The sequence below is a fragment of the Trichechus manatus genome, unplaced genomic scaffold, assembly GCF_000243295.1.
Source record: "Trichechus manatus latirostris isolate Lorelei unplaced genomic scaffold, TriManLat1.0 scaffold00066, whole genome shotgun sequence".
Lineage (NCBI taxonomy): Eukaryota > Metazoa > Chordata > Mammalia > Sirenia > Trichechidae > Trichechus > Trichechus manatus.
This window is the reverse complement of record NW_004444002.1, coordinates 3,474,629-3,498,845: the sequence shown is the minus strand read 5'-3', so window position 1 is coordinate 3,498,845 and position 24,217 is coordinate 3,474,629. Positions and strand designations below refer to the sequence as shown.

At 37.1% G+C, this 24,217-nt stretch overlaps 1 protein-coding gene across 11 annotated transcripts in view; it reads left to right on the top strand.

Annotated features, from left to right (window-relative positions):
* THOC2 (THO complex subunit 2) overlaps positions 1-24,217 on the top strand; it is a 111,008-nt gene that overhangs the window by 43,888 nt on the left and 42,903 nt on the right. For 10 of the 11 annotated variants that reach the window (XR_002824591.1, XR_002824590.1, XM_004379589.1 and 7 more), the window contains exons 9-12: positions 11,088-11,180; positions 13,198-13,353; positions 13,920-14,092; positions 15,534-15,729. Coding sequence is in view for 9 of the 11 variants with exons in the window: in XM_004379589.1 (XP_004379646.1) it covers positions 11,088-11,180; positions 13,198-13,353; positions 13,920-14,092; positions 15,534-15,729 (618 nt within the window). In the remaining 2 variants the exon portion in view is untranslated. Of the gene's footprint in view, positions 1-11,087; positions 11,263-13,197; positions 13,354-13,919; positions 14,093-15,533; positions 15,730-24,217 lie in introns of those variants that run through there. The other variant, XM_023734269.1, reaches the window with a different exon arrangement.

Here is a 24,217-nt window from a genome sequence, read left to right as displayed (position 1 = left end):
AGACTTACCTTACATTGTTTTTCATTTAAACCACAATAGAATCTAACTAATCTCTATGCCTTGAGTTATTTCTCCTTCAATCCATCTTCCCTGTTATTGCTGCTGTTACTTTCTAAAAGAGATCTAATTGAGGCACTTCACTGCTCAAAATCCTTTGCCTGTAGGATAAAATTCAAACTTCTGAATGTGGCAGGAAAGGCTCTTCACAATCTAGCCCTGTACTTTCTTTCCAGCCTCATCTTTAATCATATTTTTTTCTCAAATCTAATATTCTAGTCATATCAAATAGCTAGCCATTTCCTGAACTTAGGTATAGGCATTGCTGCGAACTTTTGTTTGTGCAGTTCCTTAAAACTAGGAAACTCTTCTTACCCAACCCTCTCACATCCCCTTTCTTCATCTTGTGAATTCCTGTTTATTCCTTAAGATCAAGTGATACTTGGCTCTGTAAAGTCTTGACTGACGTGTCACCCATGCAGAATTACTCACTTCTTAATCTGTATTCTCATAGGACTTGACACATATTTCTAGTACTTATCATGTTATGTTAGAATAAATTGTGTCTATCTCCTTTGTCAGATTGTGTGCAATTTATATCAGGGTCTGTGTTTTAGTAATTCTGGGATTAGTTTACTGCTTAGCCTTTAGTAAAACAAACAAACAAACAAAAAAACCAGTTGCCCTCGAGTCGATTCCAACTCATAGCGACCCTATAGGACAGAGTAGAGCTGCCCCATAATGTTTCCAAGGAGCGCCTGGTGGATGTCAACTGCCGACCTTTTGGTTAGCAGCTGTAGCACTTAACCACTGCGCCACCAGGGTTTCCTAGCCTTTAGTAAAGCTCACTAAATGTAAATGAGACTGATATGTGTTTTAGGAAGATAACTCTGTAGTTAGTAGATAGTAGAATTTCCATGTAATGAGGCTTCCATTGTCCTTTTGGCATAGCTTTGCTGATTTGTCTATCTGCCTGGGATGATCAGTCAGGAAGTACACATTTATTGAGCATTTATCATATGCTGTTGCTTTGCTAGACACAGAACATACTCTGATGAAGAGGAGGAACTATTCCTGTCCTCTTGGGGCTTGAGTTAAGAATTGTAAGAAGATTCCTTTTAGGATTCTCAAATGATACATCACTTACTGCTTCTAATTATGCTTTCATTTTCCATTGTCTGGGATACTCCAAAAGACAAGAGAAAACAGATCATAGCTTAAAACTATATAGCACTTTGAGACTAAACAAGACACATGGCAGGGTTTTTGGGCAAACTCACTGCACCTTCATCTTTGTTCAGAAACTAGTAATGGTAGCTGCTCCTTTTCCTACTAATAGCCAAGGAGCATGCTCTTAATACAGGAGAAGAGAGATTCAAGTATTCCATCAGTTTTTTAGAGGTACCATGATTGCTTTGGGTTTGGAAACATGAAGCCAACTGCTGAAGTGACAGGGTAGCTGAAATTTGACTTGGGCATGATGAATTTGAACATTGGTTAGGGCTTTGGAGACGCTAGCTTTCAGAGCAGATCACGGTGAATAATGATGATCTACTGTATAAAATCAAGTATTGTTGGCCGAATTGAGTTTTAGAATTGGAAAAAATCTTTTTATATGAAATATTCCTCATGATAATGTAAACATTTTTTGAGCTGAATTAAAATATACCCAGAGTAGTTGGCAATATTTGAATAATTTTTTTATTAGCATTTTTCTTATATAAGCGGTACCCAAGCAAGAAACATTTGATTCAGAAATAACCTGTTCTTGGAAAGAGTAACCCTTGTATTGCTCTGTGCAACACTATATTCCCTCGTTTCTATTGCCAGAGCTATCTTGTGAGAACGTGCAATTTTAAGGGCCACTGAGGGTAAGGGGAGAAATGTTAGCGATTCTAGGTAATTTGTGGTTTGGGAGGTAAAGTAAGGAAAACTATGAAAACCAAGAACTGCTTAGGGCATGTAACCCTGGTAGTAGGTTCTTAGGCATGTATGGTCTATGTATTGGTCCCTTGCCTAACTCCAACCCTGTTTTCCCTATCAGCTCCTCAGCCCCAACCCATATTCTGACCAATTGAGAATTTGGATTAACAGGCTGCTTCTTTTTTTAATGCTAGTACTTCTAGGCATAGCTAATTATTCCAGTTATCATGTCAGTGAGAGTGGTTTTATTCTAGCATCAAGCTATGATCAGATATACTGGATGCTTTGACTTGGAAGGATGATGGGGAATTTAAGCAGTTTTAGAGCACATGAGCATTTTGGAGAGTAGAGCAGCCACATCTGCCCCTATTCCTCTAACAGGAATTGTTACAATAGTGGGTTTAGGGATAGCATGAGGAACAGCGAAAGGGACAGGGAGAAAGGAGTACTAGAAAGTGTGAGGGTACCACAAAACAAACTTGGCTGTAGTTGTCTTGCAACAGGAGAGGAGATAATTGCTCTCACCTATATCATAGCCCCTTGATTTTTGAATTCAAAACACAATAATAGTAGTAATAGCAGTACCATTGTTAAGTCCTATTATACCCCAAATTCATTCATTTAAGAAGTATTGATTGATTGCCTATTATGCGCCAGGTACTGTTCTAGGTGCTGTGGCTACATCTGTAAACAAAGGGAAATCTGCCTTCATGGTGCTTACATTCTAAGTAAATTTTATGGTATGTTAGAAAGTGATCAATGTGCTGGGGCAAAAAAGAAAATACAGAGCAGCATAAGGAAGGTTGGGAGTGCTGGCATGGTAGGTTGCGATTTTAAATAGAATGGTGCAAGTAGACCTCTTTGAGGAGGTAAGATTTAAGCAAAGACTTGAAGGATGTGACAATGTAAACTGTGTGGATATCTGGGGAAGAGCCCCTAGGCAGAGGAAACAGCCAGTTCAGAGGCCCTAAGGTGAGCATGTCTGATGTGTTTGAGGAACAGGGAAGAGGCCAGTGTGGCTGGATTAGAGTGATCGAGTGGGAGAGTAGTAGGAGATGAGGTCAAAGATGAGGGACCAGATCACCTAGGGCTTTGTAGGCTAGTGTAAGGTTTTTGACTTGGATACTGACTGAATCCAATGGAAGGTTTTAGGCAGGGGAGTGATGTAGTTTTTTTTTTTTTTTTTGAACATTTTATTGTGTTTTAGGTGAAAGTTTATACAGTAAATTTGTTTCCCATTCAACAACTCATACAAAGATTGTTCCGTGACATTGCTTGTTATCCCGGCATTGTGTCAGCACTCTCCTCTTTCCCCCCTCTGCCTTTCCCGTTTCCATCCCTCCAGTTTCCCTGCCCCTCCTTGCCTTCTTATCTTTGCTTTGGGCAAATATTGTCCGTTTGGTCTCATTTAGTTGATTATCCTAAGGATCACATTGCTCATAGGTATTATTGTTTGTTGTGATCTTATTTAGTTTTTTTGTTTCTCTTTTACTTTTTCACTTTTATTGTGAATGTTTTCAAACATACAGAAAAAGAGTGTGTAGTATAATAAATATCCATAATCCATCACCTAGAATTAAGTTTATTAATATGCTACCGTACTTTTTTGAAATATTAATTTATATTACAAATATCATGAAAGATCTCTCCTAAATAGTTTACACTTTTAAAAAATAAGGACATTTTTCTGTATAACCATGACACCAATTTCATACCTAACTAGATAAACAGTAATTCATTACTATCAACTCAGAGCATATTCAGATTTCCCAAATTGTCCCCCAAATGTAGTTTGTAACTGGTTTGTTCAAACTTCGATCCCATCAAAGACCATACATTGTATTTGTTTGTTATGATTCTTCAGTCTCTTTTTAATCTAGAATAGTGCTGGCCCTTCATTTAATCACATTGACTTGTTGAAGAGACCATTCGTTTTGAAGAAGGCTCCACATTTTGGATTTATCTAATTGCTTTTTCATGGTTGGTTAATTTGTTCTCTATCCCTTGTATTTTTTATACTGTGAATTAGGTCTAAAGGCTTGATAATGTTCAGGTACAGTGTTCTGTGGCAAAAAGATAGGTTGTGTTATATGTTTCATATTGCTTAACATCTAATGTCTGTCTCATTTTTAATGGTTCAGTAAGTTGGTGATAGTCTAATTCCCTCCATTATACAATTATATTTCCCCCCTTATCAACAGCAAGTTATCTGCAGGTTGATACTTTGCTACCATGTGAATATCTAACGTCTCATTTACCAAACATTGAAATGTTTTAGACTTTATGGATGAGCCTGGCCTGAGTCAGTTATTTTTTAGGGATTCCAAATTGTTGATTTATTAATTTTATCATGCCTTCTGCGTTTATTTGTTGTCATTCTTCTGTAAAGAAGAGCTATCTCTTATCAACTCAGGCTATTTTGTTACCCTGAAGTACAGTTCCTACTGGAAAGGCAGGACAGATGCTTCCCCCTCCCGTGTTAGTTACCATGTATCAGAGTAAGGAGTTTAATAGCTACCTCCAGTGGTGACATGAGTGGTGTGTATATGTGTGTGTTTGTGTGTGTGTGAGAGAGAGAGAGAGAGAGAGCAAATGTACATGTGTATCTTGACTTTGATTTTCAAGGGGTCAATCTGATTGTGGTAGCAGTGGAAGTTGATCAAATTTTGGATATATTTTGAAGTTAGAGCCAATAGTATTTGATGGTGATTGGTATGAGAAAGTAGAGTTAAGGAATATTCTAAAGTTTTTTTTGGACTGAGCAGCTACAGAGATGTATTGTCATCAACTAAGATAGGAAAAATTTCAGGTAGAGTGGATCTTGGGGTGTTGGGGGTGGGAATCAGGAATTCAGTTTTGGACATGTTAAGTTTGAAATGTCTCTTAGATATCTAAGTGTAGATGTGTTGAGTAAATGGATATATGGATCTGTGTTCAGGAGAAAGGACTGGCTAGGAATAGAAATGTGGGTGTCAAAAACATGTAGATGGTATTTAAAGTCATGATGAAATCACCAAGCAATGGATAGAGAGAGGCAAGAGGCGAGAACCAAGGACTGAGCCCTGGAGCACTCCAATGTTAAGGGGTCTGGGAGAAGAGGAGGAACCAGGAATGGAAGTTGAGAAGGAATAATATGTAAGATAGGAGGAAGACAAACAGAATGTCGCATCTTGGAAGCTAAATGGAGGGAAAAAATGATCAACTGTGTCAAATGCCCCTGATAGTTCATATAAGATGAGGACTGAAATTGACCATTGGATTTATTAGCAGGGAGGTCAAAACTATCCATTTTGGTGGTGGTGGAATGGTATTTATAAGACAACCGGAAGAGCAGATTTGGAAATAGTGAAAATAGACAACTTTATCAAGGAGTTGCTACACAGAGGAACAGAGAAATGGGGTGGTAGCTAGAAGGGAAAGTTGCATCAAGAGAAACAGTTTTTAAAAGATGAGAGAGAGAGTACTTGTATGCTGTTGGGAATAATTGAGTAGAAAACAAGAGTAGAATTATTGGAGCACTGTTCTTAAGTAGGATAGAGAAAATGGAGTCTTAAGTGGAGGGATTGACTTTAAATAGGAGCAGAGAGAATTCATCTATAATAGGTGATAAGGCGGTATTTATGAGTACAGTTTTTGGTAGGTGGGTAGATGTGATGGTAGTTGTAGAAGTCCTAATGATTTCTTTAATGTTTTCACTGAAGTAGAAAGCAAGGTCATCAGCTGAGAGAGAGGATGGGAGAAGAGGTATTGGAGGTTAGAGGAGAAGGCAGGAAATAGTTGTGTAGGAGAGTGAATGAACTAGAGAAATAGATTATGATTGGCCAGCAGCATTAATAGCCTGCTTAAGGTTGGATACATGAAATCAACATTTTGGAGAGGTTGTAGCTATTGGTAGTATTAAGGTGTATGATATGGAGTGAGTGGTTGAGATAAGATAGAGGAGAAGATCTCTGGAAGAAAGGAGTTCAAGGAACTGAGAGGCCAGCATGATGGAAGGATCACCAACATATAATTGAAAATCTTCCAAAATTAAGAAGTAAGTTGGAGAGAGTGACAATGAGTCAGAAGTTAAAATCATTGCAAAGTGAAGGTGAGTGACCCAGGGCTCCATAGATGGCAGCACCAGGATGTCACTGAAGATGGCAGAGTAGGGAGCTTCAGAGTCCCATCTCTCTGCAAAAGTAACTAATGAGCTGGCAAAAACTGTCAGAATCAACTTTTGCAGAACTCTGGAATCTAGTCAAAATCATACAACGACCAGAGGAAGACTTGGTGAAGAAAGAAGCTGCTGTTGTGTGGTAAGAAAACACTATGGAGTTTTAAACTCCCTGGCTACCATCCTCCAACCCTCAGATTGACAGCCATGAGGACAGAAACCCGTTCTTCTGGTGCAGGTTGCTAATGCCAGAGGGAGCAAAGAATTTTTCTCAGAGTTGTGGTTGTGGGCCTTGACTTGTGTGGCTGCTCTGTGAAGGACTGGTGCAAAGGCTTACCTTTGTTTCATCTGACTCAGAGCATTCCTAGGGCTAGGGTGGCTTTTTGGTTGGCTTTTGTCAAAAGCATTTAAAGGTGTAAGTATTGACCACAGCAGCCTGGAGCAAGGGACAACAGTCGGGGCAGGCAGTAGAGAGACTGAAAAGGCTGGGAGCTGGGAAGGAAGAAGTTGGGAAAGGAGATGTGGAGAAATAAGGGCTTTTCAAAGTTCCTGTGTGTACTGAGAAATCGAAAAGGCCAACTGCATACCCAGGGCTGGATGCATGGTCAGAAAAGGCCTGAGAAGTCCTTAAGCTTTTACCTCTGGCTAGCCTCAGGTTCCGTGCTAGTAGGAAGTGAAGTCTAAGGCAGAGATACCTGGCTAGGCAGCGAAGGAAGGCCTGAACAGAGATCCAATCTGCAAAGACTGGGAGGGTAGCTTTTTAGCTAACAGAACACAGATTTCAGTGGCCACACGTGACAAAGAATTAGACTTTATGAAAATAGTTTAGAAAAGTCACTAAACAAGCAAATAGCAACAACAAGCAGCATCAACAAATCCCGAGGATGGAGAAGAATTTTATTTCCAGAGTTGCTGCATTATAATATTCAAAATGGCCAGTTTTCAACAAAATATTACTAGGCATGCAAAGAAACAAGAAAGCATGGCTCATTCAGAGGAAAATATTAATAAAAACTGTCCCTATGGAAGCCCAGACATTGGACTTTACTATACAAAGAATTTAAATCAACTGTTTTAAATACGCTCAAAGAACTAAAGGAAACCATGGACAAAGAACCAAAGGAAATCAGGATAAAAATGTTTCAACAAATAGAGAATTATCAGTAAAGAGAAATTATAAAAAGGAATGAAAAATTCTGGAGCTGAAAAGTACAATAATTAAAATGAAAAATTCACTAAGGAGTTCAGAAACAGATTTGAGCAGGAAGAAGAAAGAATCCACGAACTCGAAGACTGGTCAATTGAGATTATCCAGTCTGAGGAACAGAAAAAGAAATGAATGAAATCAAAATGAACAGAGGCTAAGAGATTTGTGGAAAACCATCAAGTGTACCAGCATACGTAATGGGAGTACCAGAGGAAGAGGGGAGAGAGAAATGGATAGAAAGAATATTTGAAGAAGTAATGGCCAGAAACTCCCCAAACTTGATGAAAGACATGAATCTACATATCCAAGAAGCTCAATGAACTCCAAGCAGGATAAACTGAAAAGAGATCTTCACTGAGGCACATCATTGTCAAATTGTCAAAAGAAACAGAAACAGAATCTTGAAATCAACAAGAGAAGTGACTGGCACATACAAGGGATCCTCAGTAAGGTTACGTGCTGATTTCTCCTCAGAAACCATGGATGCCAGAAGAAAATGGGATGACATTTAAAGTGCTAAAGGGAAAAAACTATCACTCAAGAATTCTGTATCTGGCAAAATGGTCCTTCAAAAATGAGAGAGAAATTAAGACATTCCCAGATAAATAAAAACTGAGGGAGTTTGTTACCACTAGATCTTCCCTAAAAGAAATGCCAAAGGGAGTCCTTTAGGCTGAAATAAAAGGATATTAGACAGTAACTTGAGGCCATAAATGAAATAGAGAACACTGTTAAAGTATCTACATAGGTAAATATAAAAGCCAGTATTGTATTTTTGGTATGTAACTCTTCTTTTTTTCCTAAACGACTAGAAAGACAAATGCGTAAAACAATAGTTACAAATCTGTGTTAATGGGTACACAATGATAAAGATGTAATTTGTGACAGTAACAAATATGGTGGAGGGATGCAAATGTATAGGAGTAGGGTTTTTATATGCTATTGAAGATAGGTTGGTATTAATTCAAACTATCTTGTTAGAAGTTTAAGATGTAATCCCCAAGGTAACCACTAAGAAAATAACTAAAACATAAACAGAAAGGAAATGAGAAGGAAATCAAAATGGTACACTACCAAAAAATCAAACACTAAAGAAGGTAATAATTGAGGAACAAAAAAAGATGTAAGACGTATAGAAAACATAGCAAAATGGCATAAGTTAGTCCTTCCTTATCAATAATGACTTTAAATGTAAACAATTTAAGCTTTCCAATTAAAAGGCAGAGTTTGGCAGAATGGATGCAAGAACATGACACATCAACAGACTGTCTGTAAGAGACTTTTTTTTTTACGTTTTTTTATTGTGCTTTGAGTGAAAGTTTACAATTCAAGTTAGTTTCTCATAAAAAAAAATTTATACACACATTGTAATGTGACCCTAGTTGCTCTCCCTGTACTGTGACAGCACACGCCTCCTTTCCACCCCTGATTTCCTGTGTCCATTTAACCAGCTCCTGACCCTCTCTGCCTTCTCATCTCGCCTCCGGACAGGAGCTGCCCATTTAGTTATAAGAGACTGTAGATCCAAAAACACCAATAAGTTGAAAATGAAAGGATGGGAAAAGATACTCCATACAACTAGTAATCAAAAGAGAGCTGGGGTGGCTGTACTAGTATCAGACAAAATAGACTTCAAAATGAAATTTTTTGTGCAAGAGACGAAGAAGGTCATTACATATTGATAAAATGTCAGTCTACCAAGATGTAACAATTATAAACATAGCAAACGACAGAGCCCCACAATGTATGAAGCAAACAGAATTGAAGGGAGAAATAGCTCTACAATAATAGTTGGATATTTCCATACCCCACTCAATATTGGATAGAGAAAGTAGACAAAAGATCAATAAGGAAATAGAACAATACTATAAACTGCCTAGACCTAGCAGACATATATAGAACACTCCATCCAACAAAAGCAGAATGCATATTTTTCTCCAGTGCATTTGGATCATTTTTCAGGATAGACCATATGTTAGGTCATAAAACATGTCTCAATAAATTCAAAAAGATTGAAATCATACAGAGTTTCTTTTCTGGCAACAGTGGAATGAAACTAGATCTCAGCAACCGTGAAGGTTAGTAAATGATATGAAATTCAAAGCTGGGAGGGCTTTAGGAAGGGTAGAAGTAGAATAGTCTAGAAGCAACAATAAAAAGCTAAGAAAACTACTACCCCACCTCCAGGCCCAATAATGTGAGGGGTCTGGGGTAAAATAGACACCATTTGACTGGGTTACAGTAGGAGTGGTGTTCTTAAGGTGAGCCAGGTTTCTGTTGGAGTGGTAACGTGAAGGGAACATTCTGAGGAGAGGTTCGGGATATAGGGGGTTTTGCTAATAATGGGTCATGAATTCCAGTGGATACTACAGAAGGATTTCAAGAACAGGGACAGGACAGAATAAGGATTGTGCAGAGCAATATGGGAATCAGAGTCTGGGAGGTGACGTGACCAGGCAGTCTGGGAGTTCTTGTGGTGATTCATTTCAATAGGGTTAAAAGGAATAAATGAGAGTAGTCCTGGTGGATTCAAGTCAGGTAATGGAGGAGAGGCTGTAATAAGTTAAATAAGCTGTTGTGGGTTTAATCTGAGACCCTGACAACCATTTCTTATTATTAGATGTTGTTCTGATAATAAATAACCATTTATAAACAAACATTTGAAGACTTACCTGTTACAAAAGTTAAACTGAAGCAGAATGCCTTATTTATATGATATATATTAGTTTGGTTACCTTCTTATTTTATATGCATAATATCCATCACAATTGTGGGAGGAACCTTACATACAATGGTCTCATTTTCAGTGTTGTGTAGAATCAGAGTATAATGTATTGTCATTGTTTGTTTTTTATTTGCATTTGGCCATTTAGTATTTGCCGGTAATCCTCACTTTACCTATCCATTCATCTGACCCCAGTAGTTAAAAAGCCAGGGAAAATACTCCTAAAATTGATAGCATTCAAAGATCCTTGTATTTTTGTGTAAGGTCTCAGGGCTGGCCTGGAATTGACTCTGCCATTCCATATTTTAAAATGTTGATTTATTCATATGTAATATGTATAGGAGCCCTGGTGGCGCAACACTAACTGGAAGGTTGGTGGTTTGAATCTACCCAGCAGCGCCTTGAGAGAAATAACCTGGCGATCTGCTCCTGTGAAGATTATAGTTTAGAAAACTGTATGGGGCAGTTCTACTCTGTCACATGGGGTCACTGAATCAAAAATTGACTTAACAACAACAATATGTATAGACAACTGTTTTGAAGGGAAAATTAGCCAACAAGCAGATACACTTAATGTAAAACCCAAGAAATCAAAGTAGATGGAGAAAAGTGTAAAGCAAACGCAGATGGTTCTGCATTTCCACATTTGTGAGCCTTGTCCATTTGGATCTCTACTGAGAACTCCTTGAAAAAGCAAGTTAAGAAAATACATGCACACATAAACAGAAACCCAGACTAAATGTTATGCAGTATAAAATCACACTTATTCTATTCAGTTGTCAGATTTTATTCATATATTAGCATGCATAGTAAAATATGTCCATTCTCGAAACTGTTTTCCTTGTGCTCAATTGTGCTTAATTTCACTGGGGCTATGTTCCAATGTGAAAAAGGATGTTGACATATTAATCTTTGTCCTAAATTCAGATGTTCGGTATGATCAGGAGAGCAATGAAGTGTATTCTTGGCCTAGAGATTTTTTTTTATCTAATTGTTATTCATTATTGGTAGATAAAGGATATGATTTCATTGTCCTTTATGTACTAAATAGAAATTTGTTTTTGTTTTGTTTTTTAAAGGAACCAAGTGGAGAGACTCCATCATCTTTATACAGAGTTGCAGCAGTACTTCTACAATTTAATCTTATTGATTTAGATGATCTTTATGTACATGTAAGTCAAATGGTCTGCTAAGAATATTTAGTTGTCCATCTCAGGTGGGGAAGAGGAGTAGGCAGTCATATAATACTTCAAGGTTGGTTCTAGGCTCTTAAAGTCTTAATTTTTGAAACACTAGTACATTATTGATTTGTGTTTATTTTATAAAGTGAATGAATTTAAATCTTTTCTTCGACAAAACATAGAAGCCAAATACCTTATGGTCACCCTTACAGAGTTTGAGGTTGGATATGAAATTCAAGTTCTTAATTGCTGTCGAGGCATATGCCTTGAGGAAAGAGGCCAAGATCTAACCAGTGTGGTTTTAGACTTCTCTGTTATACACAGATTATGGGAAATATGGGATACTTACCTCTTCCTTCCCCAAAAATGTTATTTTTAGGCATTCAGGATAAATGGGAAACTGTTAGTATATTTAAAAATTTTTTCTTGTGTTTTTACTAGGTAATAAATGACTAACATGGTTTTTATTGCTGAAACCATAATCTAGAAGAATGTATATGTGATTGTGATAGAGGACCTCTAGTTTAGCAATTTAACCTATCAATTTGAAAAAACCCAGGTTTGTAGTGTAGAAATTCCTGTTTATGTTTTACATTAGGATATCTATGAACTTAACTTAAACCTGTCCACATCATCCTCACTGCCTTTCAAATCACTTTGTAACTTTCCTATCATTAGTTACTGTGACTACAGAGTTGCATAAAACCTAATATCTACTTTGGAAGCAGTCATAGTGTAGCAAGGGAGATAAACTTTTTGTTAAGCAATCAGTGCTGTGTTGGAGGTATGCACAAATTGCTGTGGAAGCATAGCATCTCTGCCTGGGGGCCTTTTGGAATACTTTTACAAATTAATGATGTTGAACTGGAATCTTGATAAAGGAGTAGGTGTTGGCCAGGCTTAAATGGTGAGAGACTTTTTGGCAGGAGATTTGAAAGATCTTCATTACATCGGGAAGCTCAGAGTGGTTGGCGCCTAGGGCTTGTGAGGGAGATGAGGGTGGAGAAGTAGGTTGGGACTAAATTGTGAAGGGCCTTAAATGCCATAGTAAGGAGTTTAGATTTTTTGTTTTCAGGAGTAGAGAGCCTTTCAAGATTTAAAGTGGAGAAGTGACGTATAAACCTAGAAAACATGGAAAAGGGAGAATTTGGAAACATGAGTTTAGAGGTAGATGTAGACTGGTAGGACAAATAGAAAGTATAAAAATGATAGATTTATTGCTGAAATGTTTTCACCATATTTCCTTTTATTTACTGATTGTTTCCTTTGCATTAGACTTACTTACTGAAATAGATTACACATTTCTAGGGGTAGGAATATTTCTTTTACAGCTCACCATAGTGCCTAGTACAAACCACTAAGTAATGGTTTATTGGCTATATTTTTCTTTGTGTTGGGGTTATTTTATGAAATGTGTACATTCACCATCTTCAACTTGAGCATTTTGTCATAATGGAGTGTTGACTACAGACATATTACTTTCTTTTGTAATAAACTAGAAACTGGGTTTGTGACTTAAGTCAGATATCTAGAAAATTAAAAGTGAAATGTCAAGGTGTTAATTTTTCTAACTGAGATTTTTCATTTAGGGGAATCAAATTTACTTCTTTATATAATTCAGTAGCTCACCTCTCCCTAATTGGAGCTATATACAATACTTTATTTAACTTGGAGTTTGGCCTTTAAAGGGGAAATCTGTGATATTTTTAATGGAACAGGTGTATATTTTCTTGGGTAAGCTAGTAAATTCAGTGGTGAGCACCACTCTAGCAGACAGAAAATAGGGAATTTTGAACTGCTGTCATTTTAAAAGGTGTCCAAAATTCAGGTACTTAACCTTGCCAAAGTATAAAAAAATAACCAAGGGAAACTTATTTAGAAGGGAAATCATGGTCAAAAATAGACTAGACTTATTTACATTTTTATCAGTTGAGAGTAGTAGTGTTTGCTTTTTATATGAGCGAGTTGGTGTTAGCTGTTGTATGAAGTTTTGATGAACCATTTTCAGTTACTTCCAGCTGATAATTGCATTATGGATGAACACAGACGAGAAATAGTGGAAGCTAAGCAGATTGTTAGAAAACTTACAATGGTTGTGTTGTCTTCCGAAAAAATGGATGAGCGAGAAAAAGAAAAGGAAAAAGAAGAGGAGAAAGTAGAAAAGGTATGTAATTCATTCCAGTAAAATTAACATTGTCTTCTGGATTTAGAATTATGAAATTTTAAGTTCTAATAGTTAATCAACTTGTAGAACCATAATTTGTTAAACAGTTTTGATTATGGTGAAACCTGGTTTTTGGGATACTAATTTGCAAAAGAGAGTTTATTTTTAATCTGACAGGCAATTTCCCAAAAGAGGCTACCGTATTTATTCTTATATAAATATTTAATTTCAAAACTTATTCTAACTGAAATCACAAAATGGATTGACTTCACCTACTTGTACTTTGTATATTAATACCTCTTGGGTCTGAAAGGGATTCTCAAATAAAAATCAATGAGTTCTAGTTTCCTGGACAAAATATGCCATTTAGTAAAACTTAATTTAATTCCAAGTCTATAAACTGTCACTCTTGTGCCTGCTAAATGTAGTTTCAAGGAAAATACTCTTGAGTTTCCCACAAATGGCAGCTATTATTGATGTATGTTGTGTTGTGTAACTCAGTATTTTTATGAAAATTTCTTGCTGTCTGTATCCTAAGTATCTTTGCTGTGATTGTTCATTTTTAGCCACCTGACAACCAAAAACTTGGTTTGTTGGAAGCCTTGTTAAAGATTGGTGATTGGCAGCATGCACAGAACATTATGGATCAGATGCCTCCATACTATGCAGCTTCGCATAAGCTAATAGCCCTTGCTATTTGTAAGCTCATTCATATAACTATTGAGCCTCTCTACCGAAGGTATGTTGCTGGATACTTTACAAATCATTGAATTAGAAATAGTTTAGGACTACAAAAATATTTGCATACTTACCTTTGTCTGCTCAAACTAAGCATGTATTTTAGTATGTTTTATCAAAAGAAAGCTATTAGCAGAGTGTATCAGTCTGATATAGATTAATCAGTGACTTGTCTCCTAATATCTAGACTAGGTGTTGTAAAGCCTGTGCTGTAATGTAGTCTAAAAACTATAGATTAGACTTCTAGGTTGGATTTACTCCATTGAGAGTGAAGACCCCATTCTTCTACTTTTGACTTTTACTTTTCTCTTAAGTGGGGTCAGAGAATTTTTAAGGTTTTTAACCAGTTGCCGTCAAGTCAGTTCCCACTCATAGTGACCCTATGTGTGTTAGAGTAGAATTGTGCTCTGTAGGGTTTTCAGTGGCTGATTTTTTCAAAAGTAGATTGCTAGGCCTTTCTACTGGGGCATCTCTGGGTAGACTTGAAACCTCCAACCTTTCAGATAGCAGCTGAGTGTGTTAACTGTTTGCACCAACCAGGGACTCCTTAGGTTTTTAATTAATGTAATTGTTGTGTATCCTGGGTTGAGTATCTCTGAGTGAGGACATTGCCTCTCTGCTTGCCTTATCTCTCCTGGCATAAAGGCTGCTCTTCTGGAAATTGCTAGTGTAGCCTCTCTCATCATCCCTGGTTACTGTGTCGACCCATCCTCAAGCCCTTAGCCTACTTGCAGGACACTTAGGAACAGTATTAGCAGCAGCTCTGGCTTCACCCTCACAGATCAGAGCCTGCCTCAAAACCCCCAGCCTTGTGACTCGTGCATAGCTTCTGGCTGCTGCCTTCAGTGCCACCTGAGCTGTGGACGATAAAGGCTTCTTCTCATAGAGTGACCCCTGTAACTCCACAGCCAGACACCTGCTCAGCGGGTGAGAACTTTGGGCACGCTATCCTTTTTAGTGTGATACCCTCTTCCATTATGTTGCTCACTTTCCCTACCACCACTTCCCTCATACTCAGTCTAGGTAGTGGAACCCAGATTGAGAAATGTTTATTGACTTGAGTCAGTGTTGTTACATTCATATTTTTCTGTTTCATCTTCCAGTATCTCTGAGAGCAATCTTTTGTTCCCCATTCCCATATCCAAATTCCTGATACTGGCCAAGTGAAAACAAATTCATATGATCTATGTTAAATGTTACTTGAAATCTGCATTTCTCTGATTTCCTTTTCTTATGCAGTTAATTTGAAACATTCTCTGAGCTCTAATTTTTCTAGTCAATATTGTTTTTGCATTTTCTACTGGTTGAGAATTATATAATAAAGTGAGGCAGAATTGAAATATAGAAAGCAAATATGAACAAGAAAAGTTTTATTTGCTAAGATGATGGTGTTAAAATGGTAGGTGTTATATAGTATATATAAATTTTACTTCTTTTTATAGAGTTGGCGTTCCTAAAGGTGCTAAAGGCTCACCTGTTACTGCTTTGCAAAACAAGAGAGCACCAAAACAAGCAGAGAACTTTGAAGATTTGAGGAGGGACGTATTCCATATGTTCTGTTACCTTGGTCCTCACCTTTCTCACGATCCCATTTTATTTGCAAAAGTGGTTCGCATAGGCAAGTCATTTATGAAGGAGGTTAGTAAGATTTTTTTTTCTTCCAAGCAGAAAACTAAATTTTTGAAATGGAAATGTTCTATTTGTGTTGTGACTATCTCTAGAAATAAAATAAAAATAGAGTGAACCTAATTTAAGAAAATGTTACACTGGGTAGGGTTTGGGGAAACTCCATTGTGTCCTAACCAAATATATAACTCAAATATAGCTCATAATCTAGCTGGTAAAGTCCCCCATATAGGAAAGTGACAAATGACCTTTTGGACAAGTGATCTTTTTTGAATTCCCTTGTAATTAGTGGTAACTTAGTGTTCTTTTAACTTGCGTTTCTTCTAATCAGTTATTTCTGTCTTGGCTGCAATTTTGAATCATCATCGTTATTTATATGAAGTCCCTTCAACTGGAGAATATTGAGGATCCATTCTTTTATGTTTTTAAGTAACTTTTTATTGGAATAAAATATACATAGAGAACAGTACATAAATTTTAATTGTATAGCCTCGGAAACCCTATGGGGCAGTTCTACTCTGTCCTATAGGGTCTCTATGAATTGGAATCAACTCGAGGGCCACAGATTTTGTTTTGGTTATTTTTTGGTCTGAAATTTTGCAATTCTTGAAGTGCCTTGCTATTTTACATTATATCTGTATTAGTAGTGTTTTTATGTTTTATCTTTACAGTCTCTCTTTTCATCTCATTCTGTTTATCTCATCTCTTTTTTTTTTTTTTTTAGTTCATTCTTAATTTTCTTAGGACTTCATATAGGTACTTGTGAAGAATGTGCCTCTGTCCTTTGTATTGTACTTTCTTCCGTACTAAGTTCGTTTGACTTTTATATGCGTTTCTTTCCTCCCTCCCTCCCTTCTCTTTTTTTTGTTTTTGGCCATTTATGTTTCTATAGTTGCCACAGCATTTTTTTTCATGTTAATGTGAACAGCTCTGTTCAGATCTTCTGTTCTTTTTAATAGAATGCAAGTGAATCCTCACACCCATCCCACCTTATTTATGATCAGACTACCCCACCCCCCCTGCCCCAGCCAAGCTACAATTTGAGTATTCGGTTCTGTTTTCAGTCTGCTCCGTCATCTAGAGTGGGGGAGTGAATGAACTCAGCTGAGGGTGAATATAGCCCTTATTTAGGACCTCAGTTCTATCTTCTTTTCTGAATCCTTTACTAGGCCCACCCAGCCAAGGGGGGTATTCAACTCCCTTGGGCATTGACTCCTTCACCTGTCTCAGCCCAGTGCCTTGAAAGACAGCAGGCCTTGGCAGCTGATTTTCCCTTTGTCAGTGTCCTCCTGGGCTTCTACTTGCAAGGGTTTTTCTTGGGCTGCCTACTTACCCTGCAGGCTACATTGCATAAGTGGAGGGTATTCATGAGAAAATTTGTAAGAATTTTGTTGATTTACCTTCTTCATTGAGTACTACATCTGGGGATTGGAGTGGGGACAGGAGCTATACCATACTGTACCAGAATCTTGTATTTATTTTTTCCTTGGTCACTACTTTTTTTTTTTTTAAGTAATACTTTATCGTGTTTTTGGTGAAAGTTCACACAGCAGTTTAGATTCCCATTCAACAATTTCTACACAGATTGTTCAGTGACATTGGCTACATTCTTCACAATGTGTGAATAGTCTCATTATTTCCATTCTGGTTGTTCATTTCCATTAATCTAGTTTCCCTGCCCGCTTACATTCTCATCTTTGTTTTAAAGTAATTGTTGACCATTCAATCTCCTATAGGTGATTTTTTTTGTTGTATTTTTGGTGAAAGTTTACACAGCAAATTAGGTTCCCATTTAGTAATTTCTGTACATATTGCTCAGTGTCATTGCTGACATTTTTCACAATGTGTCAGCATTCTCATTTCCATTCTGCTTGTTCTGTTTCCATTAATCTAGCTTCTCTGACACCCCCCCCTTCTCATCTTTGCTTTAGGGTAAATATTGACTGTTTGTTCTCATACAGATGATTATTTAAAAGGAGCACAGTACTTACAGGTGATATTGTTTATTTTATGAGCCAATTTATTATTTGGCTGAAAGGTGACCTCTGGGTGTGGGCTCAGTTCCAAATTTAAAGGGTATCTCAGGGTGATGGTCTTGGGGATTCCTGTAGTGTCTGCCAGTCCAGTAAGTCTAGCCTTTTCTAGGAATTTGAGGTTTCTTCTACATTTTTCTCCCATTATATCTGGGACTACCAATTGTATCCCTGGTCCGAACGGTTTTTAGTGGTAGCCAGGCACCATCTAGTTCTTCTGGTCTCAGGATAAACGAGGCCGTGGTTCGTGTGAGCTGTTAGTTTTGTAGGCTGGTTTCTTCTTTGATTCTTTGGTTTCCGTCTTTCTCTTTCGCTCCAGATGAATAGAGACCAATAGTTGTATCTTAGATGGCCACTTGCAAGCTTTTAAGACCCAGACACTACTCACCAAACCAGGATGTAGAATAATATAATTATGAACTGTGTCATGCCAGTTGTCTTGGTCACTGCTTGTTGAAGCTAATGGCATAGGTTCCTCTTTTCTTGCTTTGTTGTTGTTGGTGAGTTTTGGTCATTAAAAAAAAAACAAAAACAAAACTTTGTTCATTGCATTAGGAACTGGGGGAGAGAGATTTTGGGTTTATGCTTCACTCTGTCATCTGAATTCACTTGTCTGGGTAGTTTCTTTATATGGCTGTTTCTTTTTCTTATTGTGGTAAAAAAAGAAAATATATATATATATATAACAAAGCATTTGCCATTTCTGCCATTCTTGCACAATTTAGTGAAATTAATTACATTCGTCATGCACAACATGGTGACTGTATATGGCTGCTTCATATGTTGGCCCTTGGCAAAGTCAGAGTGCTCTGAATTGATTCACAGATAAAGCTTAGAAAAAACCTGGAGTTAGATGGTCAAAATATACCTTAAACTGAGTATTGGATGATATTAGGAAATAGGTATGATAATGATATTGTGGTAGAGTAGAAGAATGTCCTTCTTCTTAAGAGATGCATACTGAATTATTTTGAGGTAAAATGTCATGTCTGCAGTTTTTTTTGATCAGCCAAAAACAATAAAGGCAAAATGTCTGTTGCTGAATCTAGAAGGTATATATTTAGGTATTTAGTGTACTATTCTTTCAGCTCTTGTGAATATTTGAAATTTTTCATAATAAAAATTTGGATTGCTAGGGGGAGAGTGTACGTGAAACCAGTGGTTCCAGAACTCTAGTTTATGAACCAGCTGCTTAGAGTTTTGGGGCCAGTGTTTGCTACTTTTCATTTTTCATCAGCTGTTGGGGAAGAGAGTGTCTTAGTCATCTGGTGCTGCTATAACAGAAATACCACAAGTGGATGGCTTCAACAAAGAGAAATTTATTCTCTCACAGTCTAGTAGGTTACAAGTCCAAATTCAGGGCGTCAGCTCCAGGGGAAGACTTTCTCTCTCTGTCGGCTCTGGAGGAAGGTCCTTCTCATCCATCTTTCCCTGGACTAGGAGCTTCTCCGCACAGGAATCCCGGGTCCAAAGGACGAGCTCTGCTCTCAGCGCTGCTTTCTTGGTGGTATGAGGTCCCCCTGTCTCTCTGCTCGCTTCTCTCTTTTATATTTCAAAAGAGATTGGCTCAAGACACAACCTAATCTTGTAGATTGACTCTTGCCTCACTAACATAACTGCTGCCTATCCCAAGTCATTAACATCATAGAGGTAGGATTTACAACACATAGGAAAATCAAACCAGGTGACAAAATGGTGGACAATCACAATACTGGGAATCATGGCCTAGCCAAATTGATACACATATTTTTTTGGGACACAATTCAATCCATGACAGGTAGAGTCTGTGATCCTGTTTCACTCCATTTGTTTCTTTATGAAATTGAAGATCTAGTCTGGTTGTATAGGTTAGAGCTCAAAATTAATTTTCCTTTTGGATGGAGGTATGGAGTTCAAGAACAGTGGAGTTGCACCATACTTGTGCTTAATTTATGTGAATGTCGCCATACTTTTACCATCAAAATACTCAGTGAGTATGCATGCCCAAAGAGTAAGAGTGGAATTGGAGGCATTTTTTTTTCCCCTTCAATTTGGTTCATTTTCTCAGATCTCTTAGAGAGTGTCTCACCACCTTGAGTGTGTGAGTCTGGTGTTTAAAGTAATGTGTTTTCAAGTGACATGGCCCTGAAATTCAAGCCAATCTCCTCATCTTATGTTCAGGTGAATTAACAGTGATTTCTTCTAATGCAGTCTTTATTGGCTTAACTGAGAGATGATGTATCTGTATACTTTATGGATGATTTAAGGGATTTTCAAAGGTAATTGTGAGTATATATAATTTTCATCTTATGCACTGACTTTAGAACCTAACTTGCCCACAAAGAGTCTTCATTTAAGGCTGTCTCCTAAACAAAGTAATTAGAGGGTTAGCAGTCAATTGTCATGCTAACTGGTTTCATTAGGATGAGCTACTAGCTATTTTCTAGCTATGTGATCTTAAGCCAGTCACTTTTCTAAGTCAGAGAAGGGTGGTAGTAATTTTGCCTTAAATAGTTTCTGGGGTTGCTGTGAGGATAAAATGATATATGTCTAAACATTAATGAGGTAATGCACTACAGAGAGTAAAGAAAAAATGAGTAGTCATGAATTCTTAAGATCAAAGTAAGTTATATTGCTTTACTAAACTTTTGATGATTTGTTTTAAAGTATTATACTATTTCTGGCTTTAAATACTAGTTGCCACTTTAAAGTAGCAGCTTCATTTCCCTCAGGAGCATAATTCTTTTGACTTCTTTTTAGTGATAATCAGATGTTTTTTGTAATATATAAATCAAAAATTTTTATTGCTGGGGTTTTGTGGGTGAACTAGTAAAGGGTATCCATGGGTGTATCTTTCTCCATTTTAAGTGGAAACAAATTTTGTTAGAATATTTAAAAAAAAAATCAGAATCTTGCATTATAGTCCTTATTTTCTAAATAGAGACAGATACTGCTGTTATTGGCACCATTTGTTAAGCTCCCCTATGTATTTTCTAGGTCTTATACAAAAGCAAATGAAGAACTCTAAAGTTGGGGACCAGGTTTAAAATAAAACACTCCTGCTATTTAATGAGCCTGAGCGGGGAAGAACTATTAGAGCATTTAGTGTATTTGCACTTGTATTGCCACCTATAATAATCAGTTTGAACTAAGGTCACCTTAGCTATTACTGGATATCTTCATGTAACAATTCTAATCAAGGTGTAGAATCATAGCTAAGATAATAAATTACAAATAGGACCTTAATTAATTAACATTTTCCCTATTAGCTGTGGTTTTTAGCTGAGAGGTATATAAATATTCAAGGATAGGCAGATACTAAGTCTGTTAATCGGCATATGTAGACTTTATATACAACTATAATTTTTAAAAGTACACTTTTTGTGAGAAAAGTAGATAATGTTTTTAGTGTGGACCAAATACACACTGTAAAAAATTGATTGAACCCTGTCTCTTCCCCCAAAGGCTTTGTTTTCTGAAATTGAACCTTGTAGTTCAATTTCAGGGTTAAAACAAAACAAAACTCAAAGTCTGCAGAAGAGTGGTTACATTTGAAAACATTTGTGAAAATGCTTACCTCTTATAGATTTGGCTATTTGTTTATGTAGTGTAGCAGATGCTATTAGTTTCCATTTGTATCTCTTTGGCCCCTATACCAGGTACTTAACCATTTCAGTGTGTGCCAGCTCAATTTCCAACTGCTGGTACCTGTATCTTTGCTTGAGGCCTTTTTCTGGCCCTGAGAGCCTGCATTGCCCGATAACTAAAACTAGTCATGCCCCTTTCCCCCAGTTCTCAACCAATGAATGACAGCAATTGTTATATAACTACCAGCTGTCTTGCTCCTTGGAGCTCTGGTGGCGTAGTGGTTAAGAGCTAGGCTGCTAGCCAAAAGGTCAGCAGTTCGAATCTAGCAGCTGCTCCTTGTAAACCCTATGGGTCAGTTCTACTCTGTCCTATAGGGTCGCTATGAGTCGGAATTGACGGCAGTGAGTTTTTGGTATCTTGCCCCTTAGATGTAATAACCCTGAGATGTATTTCTACACAGACTCAAAGAATCCCCAGTGGGATTAAGCTCCAGGTTACTCACAGGGATAATTTTCTACTGGTGGTTTCTAGGATTACCTCCCAAATAAACTGTGCTTGCGCTTTGATTGCTACCCACGTGATATGGACACCATGTAATTTATTGACTAAACCAGAACTCTTTTGAGATTGGAAGGTTGTGCTATTAATTACACTGGGATAAAAAGTGAGAACCAGCACTTACTGTTGTTCTGTATGTAGGTGACCATATTATTAGTTCATTGGCATCTTAGTGTGGATTTGTATTGACCAAAAATGAAATGTTGCACAAGATAGTATTTTGTATATGAAGCTCTTCGCCTAGTACCTGGCGCATAGTGAGTATGCAATAAATGGTAGTTAGTAAGAATAAGAAAAATAAGAAAGGTGAAAATAGTACCTTAATTTACATAGATGTTGCTTCAGGTTCCAATCTAGTCACAAATCTTAGTATTTTTTTTTCTTTTCTGAGATAATGTATAGTCTGAAGTAGCATTTGAAATGTTCGTGGGTTAGAGATACTAAAAATAAGTCATTAATAATAACAAAATAGTACTTTATCTAGTTGTATTTACAGCTTTTCCCAATGTTTATTCCTCAACTCTTCAAAAGCCTCCCTCTTGATAGACCAACATTCTTTTTGTGCCCAGTACTATTATGCAGCCCAATCAGTTGCTCAGTCTTTACAGGGCAAGATTGAAACTTGCTTTGGGCCATTCAGCTGATGGCCTGTCTAGGCATAATTGTGAGTGCCCAGTTTTATTCCAGGCTTAAAAAGTCAGTTTCTAACAGTACACTGGCAAGTACAGTTTTTATCTTCAAGAGGTGTCAGCTCCTCAGAGGTAGGAACTGCCTTTTCATCTTTGAATTCCCAATGCCTGGCACCTAGTCAATAAATGAATGAATGATTGTATGTCTCTTCTTCCCTCTCCCTCATTTTCTTCTCCCCATTTCCTCCTGGCCTGGTCGTTCAATAAAACTTTTAGTATTATAGTCTGGGAAAGGAATTTAAAAGCAAATTAAGTTAAACACAAACAAAAAGCATAAAGCAAGTGGGAAAATTACTTTTACCTATGTGTACCTCTTCATTTATTTTTGTTCATTCTTGCAGTAATTAACCTTTGATAGGAAGGTTTCTTTATTGCTCTTCTAGATGGTTTCATTTTGCTTTCCATATTTCTTTCTCCTTTGTAAATCTTCCTGTTTTTGAAATCTAAATAATTGACATATAGACATTAGAAACTCATACACATACCTTAAGGGAATTAAGATAGCTTAGTAACTAAAAAAAATATTTATATAGAGAGAACGATGTGTATAGCTTCATTAGGTTTATTCGAATCAATATACCAGGGAAGGAGTAGCTTAACTGCTTTTATCTCCAAAATAATATACTATAAACCCAGGTCTTCCAATTATGGCATACCCTTATTTCTGTCTCCCAAAGTACCCAATGTGCTATTGTAGTCCCCCCTCCCCCCAAAAAAGGAAAACCCACAAAAAAACAAACCTATTCAGCTTTTTTCTGCCAGGCCACTCCTCGCTAACCTGGCTTAGTAATCGTGTCTGTGAAAGGGAACCATACCTTTTTAGCCTACCAGTTTAAAAAAAATAATGTTTTCCCATCAAGGTAACATGGTAGGCCTAAGAGGTAGAATTTTCTTCTGAATTAGTCTAATGTGAAAATGTTGTACAGAAGTTAGACTTCCCTTGGTAACACCCATTAAATTACTCAAGCATGAAAACACAAACAAAATACCCTTATTTGCCAAGAAAATAGAAGAAACTTGTTAGCTGTGTATGAGCTTTTCTCCTTCCCTCACTTGGTTTTGAGCTAAATTTTTCCTAGAAGTCTAGATAGTCCTTGGGTATCAATGCTTCAGTTGTTCTTTTGGCCTCTGCGTAACCCACCCTGCCTGTACACATACAAGTATTACGATTTCATTTTGAATGTATACAGAACATATTCAAACATAACAATATAGGGGCCCACGTGTGAATCATAGATATTAATTATGTGGACCCAGGCCTTTTCATTCAGTTTGTCCAAGTTAGGCAATGTTTTTATCTTTGTCAGCAATGTTATTAATATTTTGAGCTTATTTTTCAATGAGGACTTCAGTAGTGGTGAATTAAAACAAAGCTTTAAATTTCTTTGTGTTTAATTTGTACTTTGTTGTTGTTGCTTTAGTATTTGATTTTTCTAATTCTGTGGGGGAAAACTGAAACCTCTGGGTGGAAAAATGCATTACAATTAATTTATTGTGCTGGCCACAATTTTATAATAAATACTTAGATCAGTTTTAGGATGCTTTGGATTGCAATAATGAGGTTAGAAAAGAATTGGCTTATAAAAGTCATACTTAAAATTCATGGATGTCAAGAATGGTTTGGAAGTTAGCAATACAGATGAAATTAAAAAA